Source organism: Eptesicus fuscus, chromosome 10 (genome assembly GCF_027574615.1).
Source record: "Eptesicus fuscus isolate TK198812 chromosome 10, DD_ASM_mEF_20220401, whole genome shotgun sequence".
Classification (NCBI taxonomy): domain Eukaryota; kingdom Metazoa; phylum Chordata; class Mammalia; order Chiroptera; family Vespertilionidae; genus Eptesicus; species Eptesicus fuscus.
In genome coordinates, this window is record NC_072482.1 from 8,044,842 (window position 1) to 8,067,224 (window position 22,383).

General features: G+C 37.7%; 2 protein-coding genes across 2 annotated transcripts in view; one reads left to right on the plus strand and one right to left on the minus strand.

The window, feature by feature from the left end:
- Positions 1–22,383, plus strand: part of ZFAND3 (zinc finger AN1-type containing 3) — a 368,849-nt gene that overhangs the window by 172,408 nt on the left and 174,058 nt on the right. The window lies entirely within an intron of this gene.
- LOC103295494 (heterogeneous nuclear ribonucleoprotein D-like) lies at positions 11,273–12,029 on the minus strand. The gene has a single exon (XM_054722489.1). The coding sequence runs from the start codon at positions 12,008–12,010 to the stop codon at positions 11,273–11,275; it is 738 nt and encodes a 245-aa protein (XP_054578464.1). The 5' UTR covers positions 12,011–12,029.

The window sequence follows — 22,383 nt, forward strand, 5'->3', positions numbered from 1 at the left end:
TCCACTCTCTCTAGTGAGGATTAACAGCAACAAAAAAGATGAAAAATATGAATAATAAATGGCCAAAGAAAAGAGTGAAATCTGTAGTCTTTTAAAACATGCAAGGTACTTCTTTCAGCCCCTGTAATAAACTTTCTTATTTCAGTTAAAAAAAAATCTTACCATTTGGGACAGCATGGATGGACCTAGAGGGTATTATGCTAAGTGGAATAACTTAGTAAGAGAATGGCTAATACCATACGATTTTATGTGTGAAATTTAAAGAACAAACAAAACAAACAGACTCATAGGTATAGAGAACAGACTAATGGTTGGCATAGGGGAGGGGTGTTGGGGGTGAAGGGAATGAGAAGTGTAGATTGGTAGTTACAAAATAGTCATGGGGATGTAAAGTACAGCATAGGAGCCCTGGCCGGTGGTGTAGCTCAGTTAGTTGAATGTCATCCCATGCACCTAGAGGTCACAGGTTTGATTCCCGGTCGGGGAACATGCCTGGATTGTGGGCTTGATCCCCAGTAGGGGGCATGCAGGAGTCAGCCAATTGATGCTTCTCTCATCAGTGTTCTTCTCTCCCCATCTCCCTTCCCTTCTCTCTCTAAAATCAATAAAAACATTAAAAAAAAACACAGCATAGGGAATATAGTCAATAATGTTGTAATAACTACGTGTGGTTCCTGTTGTGTAGGGGAGGAGCACTTTATAAAGTATATGATTGTCTAACCACACTATTCTGTACACCTGAAACTAATACAAAGTAATATTGACTGTAAACTTTAATTCAAAAAATTAATTTTTTTTTTTCATAAAAAGAGTAAAAAAATACTTTTTGTGGCTCCAGATGGCTACAGTTGACTAGGCATTGCCCCTTTAGACTGGCAGGCATTCTTGTGTTGGCCACAGATTCACCACTCCTTGTTTTGCCTAACCCACTTATGATACCTACCCAGTTTCTATAGACATTGTAGTTTGTAACCCATGCCCTTAAGTGACCTAGCTGTGATGAGATTCTATTGCCTAAGGGAGATTGTAAACAGATTTGGGAGTGGTGGCAGTGGTTTAATGTGGTAATCACACAAAATTATGCTTAGTAAGGTGCTACCAGTACCACCTGCACATAAGAAATATCATCCTTGGGAAGTGAAGAAATAACTCCATCAATATCCTTAAATGATATATAGTTGCTAGCCTCCAGTTTTAAGTTTCTTATTCTCAGTTTTGTGGATAAAAATAAGGTTTTTAATTAGTAAAAATGTTGATCTAGTTTTTTTTCTAACAAATCGGTTACTTTTTCCATCCAAGAAAATTTAATCATTAGTGTAATAAATGAATTGCTGAAGAAAACAAGAATGTTATATTATTTAACAATCCATACTTAGCCAGAAAGGGGAATCTTTTCCTTGTTGTTTGTTCCTCTATTATATGGTTACTATAGGCCCGGTGCACAAAATTTGTGCACTCGGGGGGAGGGGGGGCGTCCCTCAGCCCGGCCTGCACCCTCTCGCAGTCTGGGAGCCCTTGGGGGATGTTCGATTGACAGCTTAGGCCCGTTTCTCACAGGGGAGTTGTCAGTTGTACATCCTTAGGGCTGCTGTGGAGGCGGGAGAGGCTCCCGCTACTGCCGCTGTGCTTGCCAGCTTCTGGCTGAGTGGTGCTCCCTCTGTGGGAGCGCACTGACAACCAGAGGGCAGCTCCTGAGTTGAGCATCTGCCCCCTGGTGGTCAGTGCGCATCATAGCGACCGGTCGTTCCACCGTTCGGTCTATTTGCATATTAGCCCTTTTATTATATAGGACAAGCTAACTTTGTTCCATACTCAACATGTTATTAAGAAGCCTAAGTTTTTTTTTCATAACTATGTCCATGAAAAAAATTTTTTAGGTTGTTTGCTAAATGTTCTAGGCATTGGGAAGTACAAAGATAATTATCATATGATCTCATTCAGATAGCCTACGATTTACCAATTTTAAAACTTACTTCTGAATGTAGGTCAGTGATTTATCTCAGACCCAGTATTCAAGAATGTTTAGATTGGAGTGGGGTTTTATTTTGAGTCAGATTATGGTACCCACTGACATAGTTTGAAATTTAATTCCAGTTCTAGGAGAGATTCAGAACAAAGGAGGGGGGTTTAAGTGTGTGCCCAGCATTAGAGATTCAAAGCATGAGAAATCCCATTCCTGTAATAAGAGGAGTCAGAGGTTATAGGTGATGATGTTCAGAGGCATTAGTTTCTAGATTTAAAGAAAATGGTTTAAAGTTTTGAATTTGCTCTCAAAGTTTTCCAGGGAAATATCTTATGTTCACTTAATCGGTAATTTTATTACCAAAATGTTTACACTCAAATGGAAAGTTAGTAGAAAAAACATAATTTTCTTTATAGATATTTAAAATATGGTCCTCTAATGTATTCTTCTGAGAAAAATGAGAATAGCTATTACTCATGTGTAGTATTGGGACTGTAAACCTAAATCTGTAAAAATCTAAAAAAATCATAAGTAGTATTCTCCAAGTAGTAATTGTCTGCTTTCAAAGAGTAGTTCAAAGTTACCTGCTGGATTTTTGTAAATTCTAAACACTGCTGTATAAACACTGTTAATCCCTGTGAACACTGTTGTCTTGATAAAGAACTTCTGAGACCATTTGCTTGCCCTTTGTTGAATCAAGATTAAAAGGAGAGGAGAGAAGCAAGAGACAGAGAGGTTAGTTGGCATTATGACTCCTCATTGGAAACTGGTGTGTATCTAATGCCTCTAGGTTATGATTTGCTTAGTTCTCAACTGCTTTCTCTTTTAAAGGGAGTACCACAAGTTTACTCTGCTATCTAAAAGTAGAGCATTCCTGTGAAACTTCGTAAGTCATAATGGTGTCAAAGCAAAGAAACTATTACAATTAATTTTTATGGAAAAAATTTGGAATATTCCCAGATGCAAAAAATAACCTACCAAATCATGCCAGATAATACACAAAGCCTAAAATAACATTAAATATAGTAAAAGCAGGAATGGTATGGTAAATACACAGCCTGTGTAAAGTAGTGGTAATATATGTATAGTGTATGTGATGTATATTTCACTTATTAAAAAGACTGATTTCCCTGTAAGTATAAAATAATGTAACACCACACTTTCGTATACCCATCAATCCGATACTCAAGCAATAGACTTGTCTATTTTATCCATTACTGGATGCCCACTAGAAGAGATTACTTTGCTACTAGCAGAACCAAAGGTAACTTCCACAGCTTTTAAGATTAGTACGAATGGTGGGTGCAGGCAAGTTCAATGTACCAGGCATACACATGCTTTGTTTTATTCACCATGATCAAAAAGTGGGGGATACTTGTATTACTGTTGGACATGCCTTCACAATAAAACATACCTTTAAAATAATGTATTTTAATGGATTTAGTATTTCCTGAGAAAAGTTCTGTGTTTCAAGGCAAGTCTAGAACTGTTTTACTTACTTGCATATTCTTGCCCTTAGAGAGCATGTTTTGAAAATTGCTGATTGTTAAAAGTTACTGGAGTTGGGAGAAAACATTATATGTTAGATTTTTTTGGTAAACATTTTTAATGCTGCATTAAAAGTACAACATTAATTTTGCCAGTAGGTTGAAAAAACGAAGCAAAGTTCTATAGTAATGTTATCTTTGCCCTCACACAGCTGCATTATTACCCCTTTGGGCTGTGTGATTTTTTTTTTTTTTCCTGATAACCATAGAAGCACAGAAGATTCTTTCTGTATCACTGGGTATGAACTTTAATGCTGCTTTCCCAGTAAGCTGTGTAAATATGTGGTCTCAATATGTATCTCCAATTTGACCTTTATACTTTCTATTCCTGCCAGACTTTGTTCTTGCTGTGATATCTTGCTACATCTGTTGCAAACTCTTTTCCATTCCCCCACTCCTAGCCAGAAATGTTACTGTTAAGAAATTTGTTTATTTTTCCCCATTCCTAACTTTCTGCATTATTTTCCTCCATGTAATTCAAGCTGTTCACATTCTCTAAGTACAGTTTCTAACTATAAGCTTACTGGTATTTTGTTTTGTTTTGCAAACTTCAAATATACTACTTCCTAAATGCTTTTCTTAACTCCATCTGTCCTTTGAAGGTAGCCCGCACTGTGAGATAAAATAAATATTTGATTTGTTATTTCTTCTAACAGCTCCTCTGTTCTTCTTGCTCACTTAAGGATGTGGTTGTTACTTAGATTGGTAGCTCTTCCCTCTTCTCCCTTTCTCCAATATTTACTGAATATGCTGTAGGACAGAGACTTTTAGGCTCCAGAAATAAGAGCAATGTGAACCTTGCCTACCTTTTAAGTGTCTAGTTTTTTATTCATTCCACAAATATTTAACTGAATACCTAATGTATACTAGTCACTCTCCTACCACTAGGGATATAGCAGAAAATGAAACTGGCAGTCTACCTTCATTTTTCTTATATTCTTGCAGAAGGAGAGATAAATATATAAATATGTAATATATCAGAAGGTGATGAGTGTTATGGAATAAAAAGGGGATAAGGGGATGCTAGGGAAGGGGTGTATAAATCTGCAGGCTTCTTTATGTAGGGGAGGTCAGTTAATAGGTAAAGACCAAGCCATGTGGTATCTGGGAGAAAGATTGTCCAGGCAAAGGTGACAAGTGCAAAGGCCCCGAGGCTAGAGAGTATTTAAGATGTGTTCCAGAAACAGCAAAGACACCACTATTAGCTGGTGCAGAGTAAAAGACAAAGAAATAGAGTCAATAGTAATAGAAGATTCATAGCCACATGTGGCCAATAATAACCATTTAGATGGTATCAGTCTAGCCAGTACTCTTCACCCTGCCTTTTTGGCCACTTCCATTATGTCTAGCCTTGCTTCAGGTGCTGATTCTTGATTTAATTAATTATAGACATGGAAGTAAAGCTTGTTTCCTTTGATGCAAAAAGAATGACTATGGGCATGGCAGGAGTCCTTGAGCGGGATATAGGCCTTTTTTGTCTTTTAAGAGATCAGTTAGGAACAAGAATTTGTTGTTTTCCTCAGAATCAATTTCCACCCAGGATATTGTGCCACATTAGAACCCAATGTTCTGTGAAAGGTCTCTTATAAATTCTGCAGGTTTGAATATTTTTCACTGGAAAAGTGGCTCTAGAAACCTCTAGAGGTGTTAAGGAATAGCCCTGATTCTTAAAAGCATGTGTCATCATTGTTTTCTAGAACTTAGCTTCTTGATTCATGAGAAAGGCATTTCCCTTCTATGTATGTGGAGGGTTTCTTTTGTGAAAGAGGATCCCCTTAGGACTTGTGGTTAGTTTTTGATAGAGTAAATATACTTCTTCAAACACTTTCTGTACCTTGCAAGGTTTTTGCTAGGATTTTGCAGTGTACTAGTATATCTGATTATTGCAATGTTGTGATCTTAATTAGGGAAAATTTTTTCACATGCTCCTATTTTGTTAAGCAGTAGCATATTTTAAAGGCATGTAGTGTACTTGTATTCTGTAAGTATTCATTTAGCAAATATTTGAGTATCCACTATATGCCTGGCACAGTTTTTAAATCTCTACAGATCCTCTTTAGAGTTTCATATTTTTCAAAGGTTGTCTCAATCTTTTAGCTTTAACATATTGTAAGCAACCTAATGAAATCCTAATAGAAAAAAGATTTGTGGTCATTAAACTTTTTATATACATTCAGCATTCTTTCACACTTAACCTTTTGCACTCGGATGTCGAGTGTGACTCGACACGGTTAGCATCGCTAGCAGCTCTTTTTATACTCTTTGAATGTATCAATAATTTGAAATATAAAAAATCCAAATAAATAAGTTTGTATGAAAAGAAACCAGTTTTTTATTCTACTGCCGCACTTTGTAAAATCTGGGGTATTTAAAAAATTAAATTCCAAGTAGAATAAAGGAATCAAGGAAAAAGCAAGCGAGTGCAAAGGGTTAACCCATTTGAAGATAAATAAATGAAATGTTAACATTGTTTTTGCCTCTGGTGATAAATCATGTTTGACAAAAACATTTAAATTTATAAATAGGCAATATGATTTGCATTTTTTGAAAATATTTTACTACTCTTGCTGACTGGCTTTCTTTTAAGTTGGTTGGGGCTTTTCTTTTAACTTATGTAATAAGGTTTGGGAACTGTGTTGTTCCTTAGACTAGGCTTTTAAATTCACTCACCCTTGAAGGGCTCTCTTCTGAATTTGTTTTTCTAGGCAGCATTTCCTGTGATTAGAAAAAGAAAGAGTTTAATGTTTGTGCTACCCATCAGGCATTAGTATTTATCATCTTTTGCTGCTAAGAGAAATGTAATGATGATTTGGGTGGGGCTTTTTTGGGGTGGGGCTGTAAGCAAAGGACAGTACCTCAAGTGGATAAAAACATTCAAGTTTGCACACTCATTCTTCCTCTTCCCCAACTTTATTGTTTAAAAATGTTCAAACCTACCGAAAAATTAGAAGACTAGAACATAATATGTGTATACCCTTCACTTAGACTGACCAGTTATTAGTATTTTGTAATATTTGCTTTTCCCCTCTAATTCTTTGCTGCCTTCTGCTGCAGGTTGCAAACATCCTGACACTCCAACCCCAAATTAGTCAGCATGCCCTTTCTAAGAATAAGGATTTTTTTTTATGTTCCCACAATACCATTTCCACCTAAAAAAAAAAATATAAACAATTTTATAACATTTAATACACAGTTCCTTATTCAGATTTTCCTAATTGTTCCCAGAATGTTTTTTTAAAAGTTTTTTTTTTTTTAATTTTGTTTTTAATCCAGGATTTAATCATGGTTCAAACATTTTGAGTATGTTTATTTTATTTTAACCTACAATGGTTTTTCTGCCTTTTTTGTTTGTTTTTTTTGTTTTTCTTGACTTTTTTGAAGACTCTAAGCCTTGGTCAAAATCTATTTTTATGCAGTGTCCAACCTTCCAGATTTATCTAATTAGTTAACTCATGATTAAATTTAGCGTGAGCGTTTTTTTTGCCAGAATACTTTGTAGCTGATGTGTACTTCTTGCTGCATAGCATCAGGGGTTTCACAGAGTCAGGGTGTGCTATGCTTGGTACTAGTAGCTAATTTTGATTATTTGCTTAAGTTAGTGACCACCATATTGCTTTTCGTATGTTTTTTTCCATCTGTAATTACTAAATAATCTGTGGGATGTAAACACACTTTTGGATTAAATTTTATATAGGCAAAAAAGTATCTCTTCAGTCTAGAAAACCTGGATGTATTAGCGTAAGACACTTCTTTTTGGTCTCCTTATGTGACCCTAAGCATAATGAAACATGAAGCTCCAAATACAGTCTTGGCTCATTTCTGTTAACCTTTAAAATGAATTTATTTTTAATGAGACTATTTCTACGTCTTTATTGGAAACATGAGCTGTTGATTGTTACAAATAATAGTGTTGGTACAGATTTATCAATTTGCTTTAAAAGTTCAGTAATTTAATTTGGAAGTAAAAAATTTTTTCTGGAATATTCAATAGCTTGTTTTCAATTTAACTAAATTGAAATTATCACAAAGTAGTGACTGGTTTATTACAGAGCACAGCATATAGTGTTTTGTTTTTTGTTTATTTGGTATGTAATTCTAAACTCTTTTGAACCTGATTTTGATATTTTCATTTGTTTTGCAAAGTTACAGATATCCTCCTTTAAAGAATGAATGTTACCAGTAAAGAATAAATCATTATTGTTCTACTGCTTAAACAGATTATGTCATAAAACCAGTGAGAGAATTTCGTTTTTAACTTTTTGCTTTTTTGAATTTACGTACTAGAATTAGAATTGTGTGTTTATGGTTTAAAGAAATTTATTGTGTGTGTATGTACACATGTGTTTGTGCATGTGTGTGTGTCTGTTGGCTTCTGTTAGGGAAAAAAAAAAGATAATTATACCTGGTGCACGAATTCGTGCACGGGTAGGGGTGGCCGAGGGGAGGGGCGGTGAGCTGTTGGCTGGCCGGCTGGCCCCACCCCCTGGTCGAACTCCTGGTTAAATGGACAATTTGCATATTAGCCTTTTATTATATAGGATTATAATGTTTTGGTCCCAGAGTTGGAGTGCAAAGAGCTTAAAGTCACTGGAGGAAAAATCCTAAAGTGTCTTCTCATATTGGACCAGGGAAATGGAAAAACACTCATTCTTTTATTTTATTTTATTTTATTTTTCTTACAATGCTTCTGCTCAGAATCAGTTAGATTATGTAGACCAGCTGCTGTCTGTCTCTGAGTAGATGGGAATATTTATGAGCAGGCTGAAGCAGTTCTTAAGTGTCCACTTCTTTCTTAGAGAGGGACTGCTTGTTCCAAGCTCAGACATTACTTTTCCCACAGAAATTGCCTGCAATCACTTCCCTAGCAGTAGAATGACTAATTATGAGCTGGTATCTTAACATTTTTCACTGTTTTGACATTGTGTGCTTGGCAGAGTGTACAGTACTACTTCTTTAGGGTGTCTGTATTTATCAAATACAATGTAGATTCCTTTATAATATTAAATATGTTATTTGTAACTCTTACCTTCAAATTTCCATCAATAAAGCACAGCTGCTTAGTTACAAATCAGTCTGGATTAAGCAGTTTATTACACTTAGTGGCTCGCTAGAGTAATTTGAAACAATGAAGATTTACCAAGAGTACAGGCCAGATTTTTGCAGGTGCTTTTCTGTGCCTTGTTAGCATTCATCTTTAAAGGATAGACTTCAGACATGTTCCCTGGACCAGTTCCGAAGTAGCGACCAGCCCTGACATTTCCTATCTCAGAGAGGGGGTTGATCCTAATGATCGTATTCTAGAATGTGTTCTAGAATGTTGTCTAGCTGATCCAGTGGCTCTGCCTGCCTTTGTTGCTGGCTGTGGTGTAGCTGTTGAAGAGCTCCTTTGAATGTGACAGTGAATTAATGAGAGAATAAAAGGAGAGAGAGAAACAGGAAGGTGACATACTGCTGGAGACACCTGTGTGAAGGTATTAGTTCTGTTTATGCACTGTGCTGTATCAAGGGAAGAAAGGCAGCTATTGACTACTGGTAGATCCTATTAATCAGATTTTTTTCCTTTTTTAGATGATTTACTTAGTATAAATTTATTTCTCTCAACTTTCTTAAGATGAGGGAAATTTCTGTGTCAGTCTCATTTGCAATTGTAGGGGCAAGTATTTAGGGGAATTTACTGTCTTTAAGCCTAAAATTCTCAAGCCCAGTTGCCTTTAGCAACCCCAGGTATGTATCAATGCAGTGAATTCTAGGTAATGCCATTCTGTTGGTTTCTTGTGCACATTGTTCCCTGGTTTCTGTTAATGAAAGGTTCTTGAATAAAATAGAAATTCCTTTTTGGAAAATTCTATTAGGAATGTGCTGTGCTAAGTAACTCTTCTGTAGCCAGATTGTTAAATAATTTAATTCTGTAGTGAGATGAAAAATACTTAAAGAATTCAATGGATGAATATTCATTGTTAACTATATGTTTTGTATACGTACTGTGCCTGATGCTGGGGCAATTCAAAGGTGAGTAAAGCAGAGCCTCTTCCTTGAATGAAATATTATTTTTTTAAAGCCTTTTAATGAGTACAAAAGGTAAAACTAATAAGTAAAATGAGAAAAAACGTGTTTGAAATATCAAAAAGTCAGTAGGTAATTTTTTTTTTTTACAGGATACCAACAAATTAAGTAAAAAAATTAAACAATGGCACTCTTTTCTTACAGAAAACATTTTAAGAGCAGATTTTCATAAGTTGTAGTCTTGCCAAAACTAGACAAATAATCAACACAAAATATGTGCTGATTTAAGATTATATTGATAGCCCTAGCTGGTTTGGCTCAGTGGATAGAGCGTCAGCCTTCAGACTGAAGGGTCCCAGGTTCGATTCTGGTCAAGGGCACATGCCTGAGTTGCAGGCTCAATCCCAAGTAGGGGGTGTGCAGGAGGCAGTCAGTCAATGATTCTCTCTCATCATAGATGTTTCTATCTCTCTCTCCCTCTCCCTTCCTCTCTGAAATCAATAAAAATATATTAAAAAAAGGTATTGATAGTCTTCACAGTATTTTTTTCCAACACTGTTACCTGATCAACACACATATATATGAGTGGAATAACTACTTATCATTTATCATGCACTTATTATACACTTATTTTTTTATTATCACAAACATTATGAATACGTTTTCTAGGGGGACTCTTAAAGACTAGTCAGTATCTCACATTACAGAACTAATAGCTGGCAGAGCTTGGATCCAGATCAGGGAGTAGGCTATTTTAGCTGCTTTTATTTCTTGGGCTCAATTATCTTCACCCCCCTCACCAGGTTTTATGTGGGGGTTTTTTGTTGTTTTTTTTTCTCTTCAATATGATTTGGAAGGACCTGCAAAAATCAATCTAAAGTAAAGAAATAAACTTTTGCCTGGTCCCTGTGGCTCAGTGGTTGAGCATCGACCTATGAACCAGTAGGTAGGTCACGGTTTAATTCTTGGTACACGCCTGGGTTGTGGGCTCGATCCCCCAGTAAGGGGTGTGCAGGAGGCAGCTGATCAATGATTCTTTGTCTTCATTGATATTTCTCTCTCCCTCCCTCTCCCTTCCTCTCTGAAATCAATAAAAATATATATTTTTGAAATGCACTTTTTTTTCTTTCAAACTTGTATTATAAAAGAAAACTCTTAAGGAAAAATGTGGTTGATTTCATTAACTAAATAATTTTCTATATGTTTCCTTTCAGTCTCTATATATACCTATTTTTGTAATGTGTAAATATATATTGTGATCTTATATTCTACTGTTTCTCTTCAGTGTATCAGGCATTTCACATATAATTTTTTTCAAATTATTTTGAATTGTAATATATTATGCTGTTGACCTAATTTACCCATGGTTGTTCATCCATTTTCCTACTTGTGGATTGTGTTCTTTTTTTTTTTTTTAATATATTTTATTGATTTTTTTACAGAGAGTAAGAGAGAGGGATAAACACAAATCCACATTGAATCATAACACAGATAGCAAAAGACAAAGTAAAAACCAAAGAAAACTAATTGGCGGCTATGTACAGTTGGACACGATTGTGTCTTATACACTATAAAGTCTTTTACAAAATAATCATCTTAGAGCAAGAGAAGACCAATCAATCTTCAATGTCGTCCTGCCAGATGGGTTACTTTAGCAATCTCCTCCTGTTTTCTCCAAAGTCCTCCTTTAGTATGGCTGATAATTGTTTTGGTGATTGCCTCCCCCTCAAGACGCCTTGCCGTAAGTGCTCTATGGGAACTATGGATATCCCTGTCCATATCCATAGTTCCCATAGTTATACCCAGTATAATCATAGCCGCCATAGCCACTATAGTTTTGATCACCACCATAGGCACTATTGTAATTTCCATATCCTTGATCATAATAGTTATTAAATCCTTGGTTCCAGTTTTGGCCCTGACCTTGGCCTCGACCCCTAGTACCACCTCTTCCACCAGCTGCAGCACCTCTTCCTCCCTTTTGTTGTTGCTGTTGCTGCCTATATACCTCTTTGGGTTGGGCAACTTTGATTTCACACTTCCCAGAACCAATTTGATGATATCTGCTTTCTAACAATTTCTTTACTGGCTCCTCATCTGTATATGTGATAAAACAAAAACCTCTTCTTTCATTTGTTTTTGTATCCATGGGAAGTTCAATATTTTCAATCTCTCCAAAGGCTCCAAAATATTCTTTAATCTGTTCTTCAGAAGTATCTGGGCTCAAGCCACCCACAAAAACCTTTTTCGGGGGTTCCTTCCCTTTTAAAGCTTTGGCCCTTTTGGGATCTATCAATTTGCCATCCAGTTTGTGTTCCTTCAGTTCCAAAACCTTGTCAACACTAGCAGCATCTTTGAAAAGCACAAATCCAAATCCTCTTGATCGTCCAGTGACTGGATCTGTTTTAATTGTGCAGCCTACAACTTCCCCAAATCGAGACAGATATTCAGTCAGATCTTTCTTGCTTGTATCCCAGCTCAAACCTCCAATAAACATTTTATCAAAACACCTTACAGCTTGCTCTCCCACACTGCATAACGCCAAGTTTAAACGAGGACGAGGCCAACAAAACGTTAAACATGGTTCTACTTTAGAAAAATCCAACTTCCTAAACTAATCCCTCACAACTGAGGTCCACCTTCTTCCTCAGCTATCAAGCCAGTGCTCCACATAACGAACTCCTCATGATGATTTCTGGGGATCTGCGCGCCAGCGCTCGCTGGCTCCCAAACCAGGAGTTCTCTAAACTCTCCCCAGGAAAACCGTGTGGGGCCCTAACAGACACAATGAAGTGGCGGGGGCAGCTGCAGCATTGTGGATTGTGTTCTTGTTTTTAGTTTTTCATTATTATATGTAATGTAGTAATGAACATTTTTCTGCACAGAATACTTTTCTTCTTTTAAATTATTTCTATAGAATAAATTCCCAGGAGTGGATCACGTATACTAGTACTGTTGGACCTCATGTTAGATTGTGTCTAGTAACACCTTTATTATGTTTATTAGATAGTGAGAAATAAATTTGCTGAATAAAATGTGTCCTATTCCTTATAAAGCCATTTTGCATTTATTCATCCAGTCATTTTGCATACAAACAATAGAGTTTGAGTTATTTATTCTATTTCTTATTATATTGGGAAAAGTAGGAATTGCAGAGATACAGGCAATATTAAACTATAAGTACTCTAGCATTTCAGTTTTATCATCCTGTAGCTGGGGCATCATGGTCTTTTCGTTTTCATATTTTCAAGACTATAACTGGTATATGATTCTAAGCCCTGTAAGAAATAGGAATGGAAGAATGGCATTGCATTGATAGAATAAGATTCAGGAATGCCTATTGACTATGATGGCACTGGGTCTATGTCATACCTGCAAGACAGTTAGGAATATGGCCAGCTCAGACACATAGTGGCAGGAGGAGAGGAGAGACTCAAATAAATAAAAATATACAGGCAGTTAATACCCCTAAAGAGCCCCAAGCTCTTTAGTTCCTACTTAAGGTTAAGACAGCCACTTCAGGGAAAGAGAGCTGCTGGGGCAAGCTTGGGTACATTGTACTTTGTGCTCCAAGCGAAGTGCTTTACTTCTTTCATTGAGGGCTGAGATTACTGTTTCATTCATCATTCGAGTCCTAGTACAGTGTCTGTCACATAGTAGGCCCTTTGTAAATGCTTATTTAGTTGAGTTAAATTCATGGGTGAGCTTTGAAGAGTGTCTAGCAGTGAAAATTGTATAAGATAACTTGAGGCTGCTTGGGCAGATGTGCAAAATAGGTAGGAAGAGATTTGGGTGGCTTCAGTGATAGCTAACAGAATTAAAAGACTACTTAGGAAGAAGAGATGATGTTAACTGCTATATTGAAACCTCCTTTAAAAGCTTAAAACCACACAAAAATCTGTACAAAATGTTTTTGTAGTAGCCTTATTTTGACCTTCACGACCTAGAGACATCCAAGATGTCTTTCAGTAGGTGAATAAATAAGCAAACTGGTACCTCCATTCAATGGAATACTATAAAAGAATTGTGAGCTACCAAGTCCCAAGAAAACATGGCTAAATCTTAAATACATATTGCTAATTGAAAGAAGCTGGTCTGCAAAGGCTATATTCCATATTATCTATATATATAAAAGCCAAGCGACTGGAACGCCGGAATGACCGGTCGCTGTTATGCGCACTGCGGTGGCCAACGAGCCAGATCTGGGCCCCGATTGTCCCCCCCCCCCCCAACCTCTTGCAACCCCTCCCCCCTGCCGGCCCTGCCTCCGATAGACCCCCCAACCCCAGCTCCACCAGCCAACTTCCCGCAGCCCCTCCCCCCACTGGCCCAGCCCCTATTGGACCCCCATTGGGGGGTGCCAGCTGGACCCCACCTGTGCATGAATTCATGCACTGGGCCTCTAGTTTCAGTTATAAGATGTTCTGGAAAATGGAAACTAAAGTGGTGATATGGAGATCAGTGGTTGCCAGGGGTTTGGAAGGAGAGAGAGAGAGGTTTGAATAGGTGAAGTATGGGGAAAAGTTTTAGGCCAGTGAAACTATTCTGCATGGTATTAGAATGGTAGGTACATGACACTATGATTTGTCAAAAACACATAGAACTTTACAGCACAAAGAGTGAACCTTAATGTATGCTATTAAAAAATCATTTAGGAGGTTGTGAGATTTCAGATGGAAGGCATAATGTGACAAAACAGACTTACTGTATTACAAGTGTATAAAACAACCTCACTGAAGGGAGAGTAGGAGGAAAAGGTGCTGACCTAAGTAACTTTGGAAACAAGTAGTCTGTAAGACTAAAAGCAAAAGACCTGGACATAAGTACTATACTCTAGGTGATGAAGTTGTTTCCCAAGAAGGGGGGTGGGGTAAATGGGGCTGTATGGATTAACAGTTCTGGATGGTGGCTGGTTGAAGTCAGGTTTCTTTTCACTATCCATGTGGGAGTTTACAGATAAGCAAAGGATAGAGATTAGAATGATCTATGTGGTAATGGATTATAGTTGGAGACATCAGTAAGAGCTCTTGTTTGGCTTGATATTTATAGGTATATGTACACATAGATTGGTACACACACAAATGTTTCCTTACTCTGGCAGCTGAGAGAGCCTGCAAGCAATGACATCCCAAGAGCATTGAGCATTCTCCAATACAAGGAATCAGGGCTCTTGGAGAAACAGCCTGTTTTAGGACTGGGGTAGGAAATAAACAAGATGAACATGGATCATATTGATGGGAGTATACAAAAGGGACATATGAGCCAAGTAAAAAGAGCCCTCCAATAGCTAAAGCTGGAACAATTTGAGCAACAAAATAAGCAGTAATGAATTATAACCCAAACTACAAAGCACTCAGGAGTTCATCCTATATAATAAAAGCCTAATATGCTAAGTGTCCGGTCGGCCATTCAATCAATCAAAGTGTAATATGCTAATGATATGCTAAGGCCACTCAACTGCTCACTATGACATGCACTGAACACCAGGGGGCAGACAGTTGAGCAGTCGACCAGTCGCTATGACATGCACTGACCACCAGGGGGCAGATGCTCCGACAAGTAGGTTAGCTTGCTGCTGGGGTCCAGCCGATCGGGACTGAGCAAGATGGTCCGGATATGCCCTGGAGCCAGCCCTCCCATGGTCCCTCCCCAGCTGGCCAACCTCCCACGTCCCTCCCTGGCCTGATCGTGCACTGGCGGGGTCCCTTGGCCTGGTCTGTGCCCTCTTGCAATCCAGGACCCCTCAGGGGATGTCAGAGAGCTGGTTTCGACCAGATCTCGGAGGCCAGGCCAACAGACCCCACTGGTGCACGAATTCGTGCACCGGGCCTCTCTAGTACTGATATAATTAGTCATTGATTAAATAAGTAAAAGTGGGACTACAGGAAAATTTGCTGTGCAGAAGAATTCCAAGTTGTTTATGTAGATATTCCTCCCTCAGGGAGAGGAAGCCTAAGTCTCCACCCCTTAAGTGTAGTCTCTGAACAGTGGCTTCCTTCCAAAGAGTAGTATAGAAAGTTGGTAGAAGAGTGCCTTTAAAATGTAGATACCTGACAAGCACTCCCTCAGCCCAGGTGATCAAGTCAACATCAACAGTGATTATCATGTTGATAGCATGTACCCTTGATATGACGTGATAAGAATGGAACTTTACTCAATGGTCTTCATTCTCCAAACCCATTAACCCAGTCTAACTATGAGTAAAACATCAGACAAACCCAAATTCATGGATGTTCTAAAAAAATTCCTGAGCAGTACTCTTTTAACTGTCAAGGTCATGGGAAACAAGGAAAGTCTGAGAAACTGTCAGAATTAAGAGGAATCAAGGAGACATGATGACAAAATGTAATGTGGTTCCCTAGGTGGGTTTCTGGAACAGAAAAAGGAATTATTAAAAAACTAAGGAAATATGAATAAAGTGTGGGCTTAGGGTATCAATATTGGTTAATTAATTATAATAAATACTAGAGGCCTGGTGCATGAAATTCATGCTGGGGGAAGGGGGGAATCCCTTAGCCTAGCCTGCACCCTCTCCAATCTGGGATATCCCTCTCACAATCTGGGACTGCTGACTCCTAACTGCTCACCTGATTGCCCCTAACTGCCTCTGCCTGCCAGCCTGATTTCCCCCAACTGCCCCCCCCCCCCCCCCACCGCCTGGTCACCCCCAACTGCCCCCCCCCCCCACCGGCCTGGTCACCCCCAACTGCCCTCCCTCCCTGCCGGCCTGGTTGCCCCTCCTGCCCCCCCCCACCGGCCTGGTCACCCCCAACTGCCCTCCCTACTGGCCTGGTCACTGCCAACTGCCTCCCCTGCCAGCCTGGTTGCCCCTCACTACCCTCCTCTGCTGGCCTGGTCACCTCCAACTGCCCCCCTTGCTGGCCTGGTTGCCCATCACTGCCCCCCCTGCCAGCCTGGTCACCCCACACAGCCTGCTGTTGAGTCATTTGGTCATCCCTCACTAAACCCCCTGCCAGCCTGGTCGCCCCACGCAGCCTGCTGTTCAGTCATTTGATCCTCACTAACCCCCCTTCCGTCCTGGTTGCCCCACACAGCCTACTACTGTTCAGTCATTTGATCCTCACTAACCCCCCTTCTGTCCTGGTCGTCCCACACAGCCTGCTGTTCAGTCGTTTGGTCATCCCTCACTAACCCCCCTGCTGTCCTTGTCACCCCAGGCAGCCTGCTGTTCAGTTGTTACTGTGAGGGTGTCCTGGCCAATTTGCATATTACCCTTTTATTAGTATAGATACCATACTAGCATAAGTAAGATATTGTTGATAGAGGTATGGTTATATAGGAACACCCTATACCATCTTAGTACCCTTTCTGTAAATCTAAAACTAAAATTAAAACTTTTTTTTTAAAAGAAAAATACTTCTTAGTGGCACACAGCTAGAATTGCTTGTACTATCTCCTGATGAAGTAAAAAAAATTTTTTTAATAAAAGCAAATTCAGATAAATCAAAAAGCTTCCTGTGACAATCCTAGAGGTTCCAATATAAGAACTGGCTTGGTTCTCATATTTATCACTTCTAAGCCCCAAGCAGGTTCTGTTAATTAATTATAAACTTTTTCATCTAATTCTGAAATTGAGAAATAGAAACTGGTGTTCTCATGCCTTCCAAAAATGTTTTATGAACAAATGAAAAGTCCACAGATTCTGACTTTGTAATATGTGCTTACCTCCTACTTTTTGAAATACATATATATTAGTAGATGTTTTCATAATGAAAAAATTGTAGACACTGAATCTTCTCTGATGCACTGGATAAAGCTCTAATTACACTCAAAGAAGAACATGTTGAAGATGCAGGGTAATTTAGAAATGCAAGAACACCTATGTATCCTTTTGAAAGAGAGAATTTTTAATTTCCAAAATAAACTGTAAATAATTATGACTCATCTATATTCATTCTAGATAGCACCAACTTCCAAATTGAATAATATCTTTCATCTCCTAGAAACAAAATTCAGTTATTTCTGAAACTGGTTCACTGTTCCCCTCTTCACGAGTCCCTTTCTACTAGTGTCCAACCTTCTGGAAGATACAGTGTGACCCTGAAACTATAGTTAGGTCTGAGAACTAAAGGGCTAATGTGAATGTATCTTATAAGATAGTATGTGTTCTGTTATAAATGATCTTCTTCCTGGAGTTCTTTCCTGCTCAGTTTATTTTATGTTCCTGGGATCTTTCCACAAAGCAGAGCAACATAAACTATATTGGAATCTTATCTTTTAGCGGGCTTTTGGCCAGAGGTTCAGAGCTCCCAATTTTAGACAGTATAGCATTACTTTTTATGCTATAAAATTACAGGCTTGATATTAGCACTTGTTCTTTTTTAGCCATTGATTTTTTTCCCATAGCCATAGATAAATACCTTAAATTTGTACAATGTAATTGGTGTAGTGAGATGTCTGAGTTACCTAGTTTTAGATTTTTTGAGAGCATGAATAAACATGGATTTGTACATTTCCATAGCTCCCAACAAGCTCTGTTGAGAAGGTCAGTAAAGGTAACTTCTTTGTCCGTGGGAATAAAAACTACTTGCACACAAAAGAAAAGAGCTTTGGCTGTTGGCCTCAGTTCTTCTCAACCCTTTTGTTTTAGTCTAAATATTGATACAAGTGAATACAGAGTTTAACAATTATGTGCTATCTTTATGCTTGATTCTCTGGTTATTGTTTGTTTTCTTTTTCTCATTATTTGAAATGTAGATAAGAATAGTTCCCAAACTTACTGAAATTTTAGGGCTCAAGACCTATTAGCTTTGAATCTTCAGTTTAGATTTTAGTTAAAGCTAAGATTGTACTGAGCTTCTAACATTTCTTTTTCCGTTGAAGTCATTGGCATATTAAAATGAAAACAAGACTGACTCAAAGATCAAATTGCTCGATGATTAAAAGGAAGTAGCTTGGTTATATTTGATTAATTAATTTGGTTTTAATAGCCTTGAAGATGAGATGCTGGAATATCTGACCCAGTGGCTAGCAGGTAATAGACAGGTATTCAGTAAAAAGTGCCCTTCTTTTATGACCAAGATCTTTGGTCTCCATTTGCCAGATAAGGAACAGTTGAGCTATTTATCATACTTATTATCTTACTAGATGGATATATGTTTTCACCAGTGAAAATATAATCCTCTGATGTATTCCTTTCCTTTCCCCTTTCCCTTCTCCTCTCTGTTGCCCCTTTTTTCCGTTTGTTGGGATTGCTTTATGACAGCAGTATCTTGATAAAGGCAACGTACTATTACTGTAAATGCAAAAAACTTTGTTTTTATAAAGAATAGGTTCATTCAGATGGAAGTGAACAATACAAAGTGTAACATTTTTCATTTGTACTTTTGAAACTATAATTCTAAGTTTTGAATATTTGAATGTGCAGCACATAAATTTAAACCTTCAAATTTGACTTTTTAGCCTGAAACATGATGCTGTTGTAGAATAGGAATAGGTTGGGGGAAAAAGAGATCTAGAGATAATTTTCAGCTTTTATATTTAACCACTTAAAGTTAATAAAACTCTCATCTCTTCCATGAAATGTTTAGCTGTAGTGGTAAAGATATACCAGATTGAGGAAAGAGCATGGCAGTTCTTTTGGGGGACTCAGTTAATAATCAGCCACAGCTTACCAAAGTCTTTAAAATATAGATCTTGAACTAGAAAATTATTATGATCCCTTCTAGCTATGAAAGTTGGTGATTTTCTTGGCATCACAAATTAGAGAAATATATGTGGATAGTGAAATGCTCAACCGGTAACAAAAGGATATGGACAGTCTTCAACGAGATAATCAGCTTCTGAAAGAGCAGTGGCTTTGAAGTTTTTATATGAGGAAGATAGAAAATGAGAGTCTGCCCAGCAGATTTGCAGAGAATCTTTGATAAATTTCTTTAGTGCCATTTCAAACCCCAGGAGCTTCACATAAGATAGTTTTATTTTGGGCTCTGTTGTGGACATATTCTGTATATAGACTCTCACTGGATAGATCTGTCTAAGCATTTTTTAAAAAAGAGTGCTGAAGTCTTAAAGATGGGGTTTAATATCTTTACCAAGAGATGGCAGACACTGACAGATGGTTTCTAAGGATAATTCCTTGCAATCAAACCTTAATTTCTTTATAGTGTCAGTATATAAAATGAGTATAGATATATATTATTACATTTTCAATAAGAACTAACAGTTGATTGCCAAAAATATACTTTTAATAGCACCCAACTTTTCTAGATCAGAATCATGTAGTGTAATAGAAGGATCTCTTAAACAAAATTTACAAGTCTCCATCCTTCTCTGTTTTGGGTTTTTGGGCAAATCATTTAAGCACTCTGAAAGACAGTTTACTTTTTTTTGTAGAATGATAATATTACTACCTGTTCTGTTCGTATTGTAGAATTCTTGTGAGAATAAAGTGATATGATGTATATTAAAAGTATTTTGAAAATATTTTAGGAGTTACCAATCAAGTGAATTTAAGAATTCATACCCATGGTACTGTCACAAGCCCATTGATTGGGAACGAGGGTGGGTGGGTGGGTGGGAGGGAATCCAGTATTTTAAAAGTATTTACACTGAGTGGCCAGATTATTATGATCTCTGAACGCATAATAACCTGGCCACTCAGTGTATATCCTATATAATAAAGGGCTAATATGTAAATTGTCCCCTCGACCAGGCGTTCGACCAGCAGTCAGGCTGGCCAACCGCCCATGTCCCCTCCTCTTGGCCAGGCTGGCCGGACCCCACCCATGCACGAATTCATGCACTGGGCCCCTAATATATATATTTTGAGTGGCCAGATAATTATGCATTCAGAGATCATAATAATCTGGCCACTCAGTGTATTTTATGTTAGAATTAATGAAACTGAAATTTGTCTCCTGGATAGCAAATTGCAGATCCAGGTCCATGACTCATGTCCCTGTACAGTACAGTTACTCTTTTTTTTAAATATATTTTTCTTGATTTCAGAGAGGAAGGAAGAGGGGAGAGAGATAGAAACATCCATGATGAGAGAGAATCATGAGTCAGCTGCCTCCTGCAAGTCCTCCACTGGGGATCGAGCCCACAACCCAGGTGTGTGCCCTTGACCGGAATCGAACCCGGGACTTTTCAGTTCACTCTATCCACCGAACCAAACCAGCTAGGGCCAGTTACTCTTTTTCTACACGCCATATTGATTCTGTTCTTTCCCTTTAGATTAAAAATTAGGTGGAAGTTTAAGGCCACTTTAGGGTTATTTATAGACTCTAGGAAGAACTGTATACTTTTTTACTTTATTCTAAATAAATGATCATGTATATTTTCAGCATATGTCATGGAATTATTTATTGTAAGAAGTAGAAAACAGTGGTGACAGAGCTCTTTCTCAGAACACCATTGAAATCAGAGTAGTTTTTTTTCCTTTGCCAGTTATAACAAATAACTTTCAATTTATACAATGTTATGCAAGAATATGAACACATTAGATCATACAGTCACTTTTTTTATAATGATGGATATGATGGATTTGAAAAAAATCTTTTTAATTATTATACATTTATTATAATCTGCATAGTTAATAATGTGTGACTTGCCAAGAAGAGGTTATTATGGCTGAAAAGTCTTAACTTGATCAGGTTTCTAGAGCAGGATAGAATTCACAATATTGTGGTTTTACAGTTTTTCGCTATGTATGAGGTACAGTAGACTACTTGACTATTACCAATCTATACTAAACTGAAGGTATAATTCAGGGGACATGAACACATGCATGGACATTTGGCAGATTTATTAAGCCCAGAATTGTGGTTCTTTGTAATCCCCTTAAAAAGTTATTAATTAGGTAATCACCTATCATTGAACCAGAAGAGTCTTCCCATTGTGTACTAAATGGATTCAAATGAAGGCAGAGCCAGCTAGCTTCAGCAACTGTCCCCTGCATGATGGATGTAATATGGGTTACTTTTGCTTTGGTTTTATGTAGTAAGAGCTTCAACTTGCATTATGCTTCAGAGAAAGGTCATCATCTTCCCATTATGACACATAGTATATAGTTTATATATATAGTCTTTTGTGGGTGAAAGAGTTGGGGGAGAAAGTGAGTTTACTGGACCTCAGCTAATGTTTAATAACAGAAGATGTAAGTTAAATTGACCAGTTCTTGTGTGTGTCTACATTTAATGCAATAGAATGTGGTATAGTGAAAAGTTTCACACTAATTTTATTTCACACTCATCAATTCTGGTTGGTTTTTCTTTAATCATCACCTGAGGATATGGTTGATGGTTTTTGTTTTTTTGTTTTTTTTTATTGATTTTAAAGAGAGAGGTAGAGGGAGGGAAGGAAAAGGGAGGGAGAGATAGAGACAGAGAAAAGAAACATCCATCCATGTGAGAGAGAAACATCAATTAGTTGCCTCCTGTACATGCCCTAACCAAGGATTGAACCGAAACCTAGGTATATGCTCTGACTAGGAATTGAACCCACAACCTTTGGTGTATGGGACAATCCTCTAGCAAACTAAGTCACCCAGCCAGGGCTCTAATTGTTTTTATTTTATTTTATCTTCTTATTTTATTTATTTTATACAGGACATGTGAAATTTGCCTAATTAAGAGGCTGTCCTTTTAAATTAAATACTAATTAGGCTTTCTTTAGGAACTCTGATGTTTTGAGTGCTTTGTCCTCATTCAGTGTTGTTAATGCAAAATAACCTAACACCCAGCTAATACATACCTTCTTTTTGGGTACAAAACTCACCCACATACTTCTCTTGGCAGAAAATAAAACTTATGCATAACCTGACATGTACTCAGTCTACAGAGCAGAGGATGATATTTTTTTGACTGATGGTTTTGTCAGCTCTGGATTGTTCAGAGAGGAGGGAGG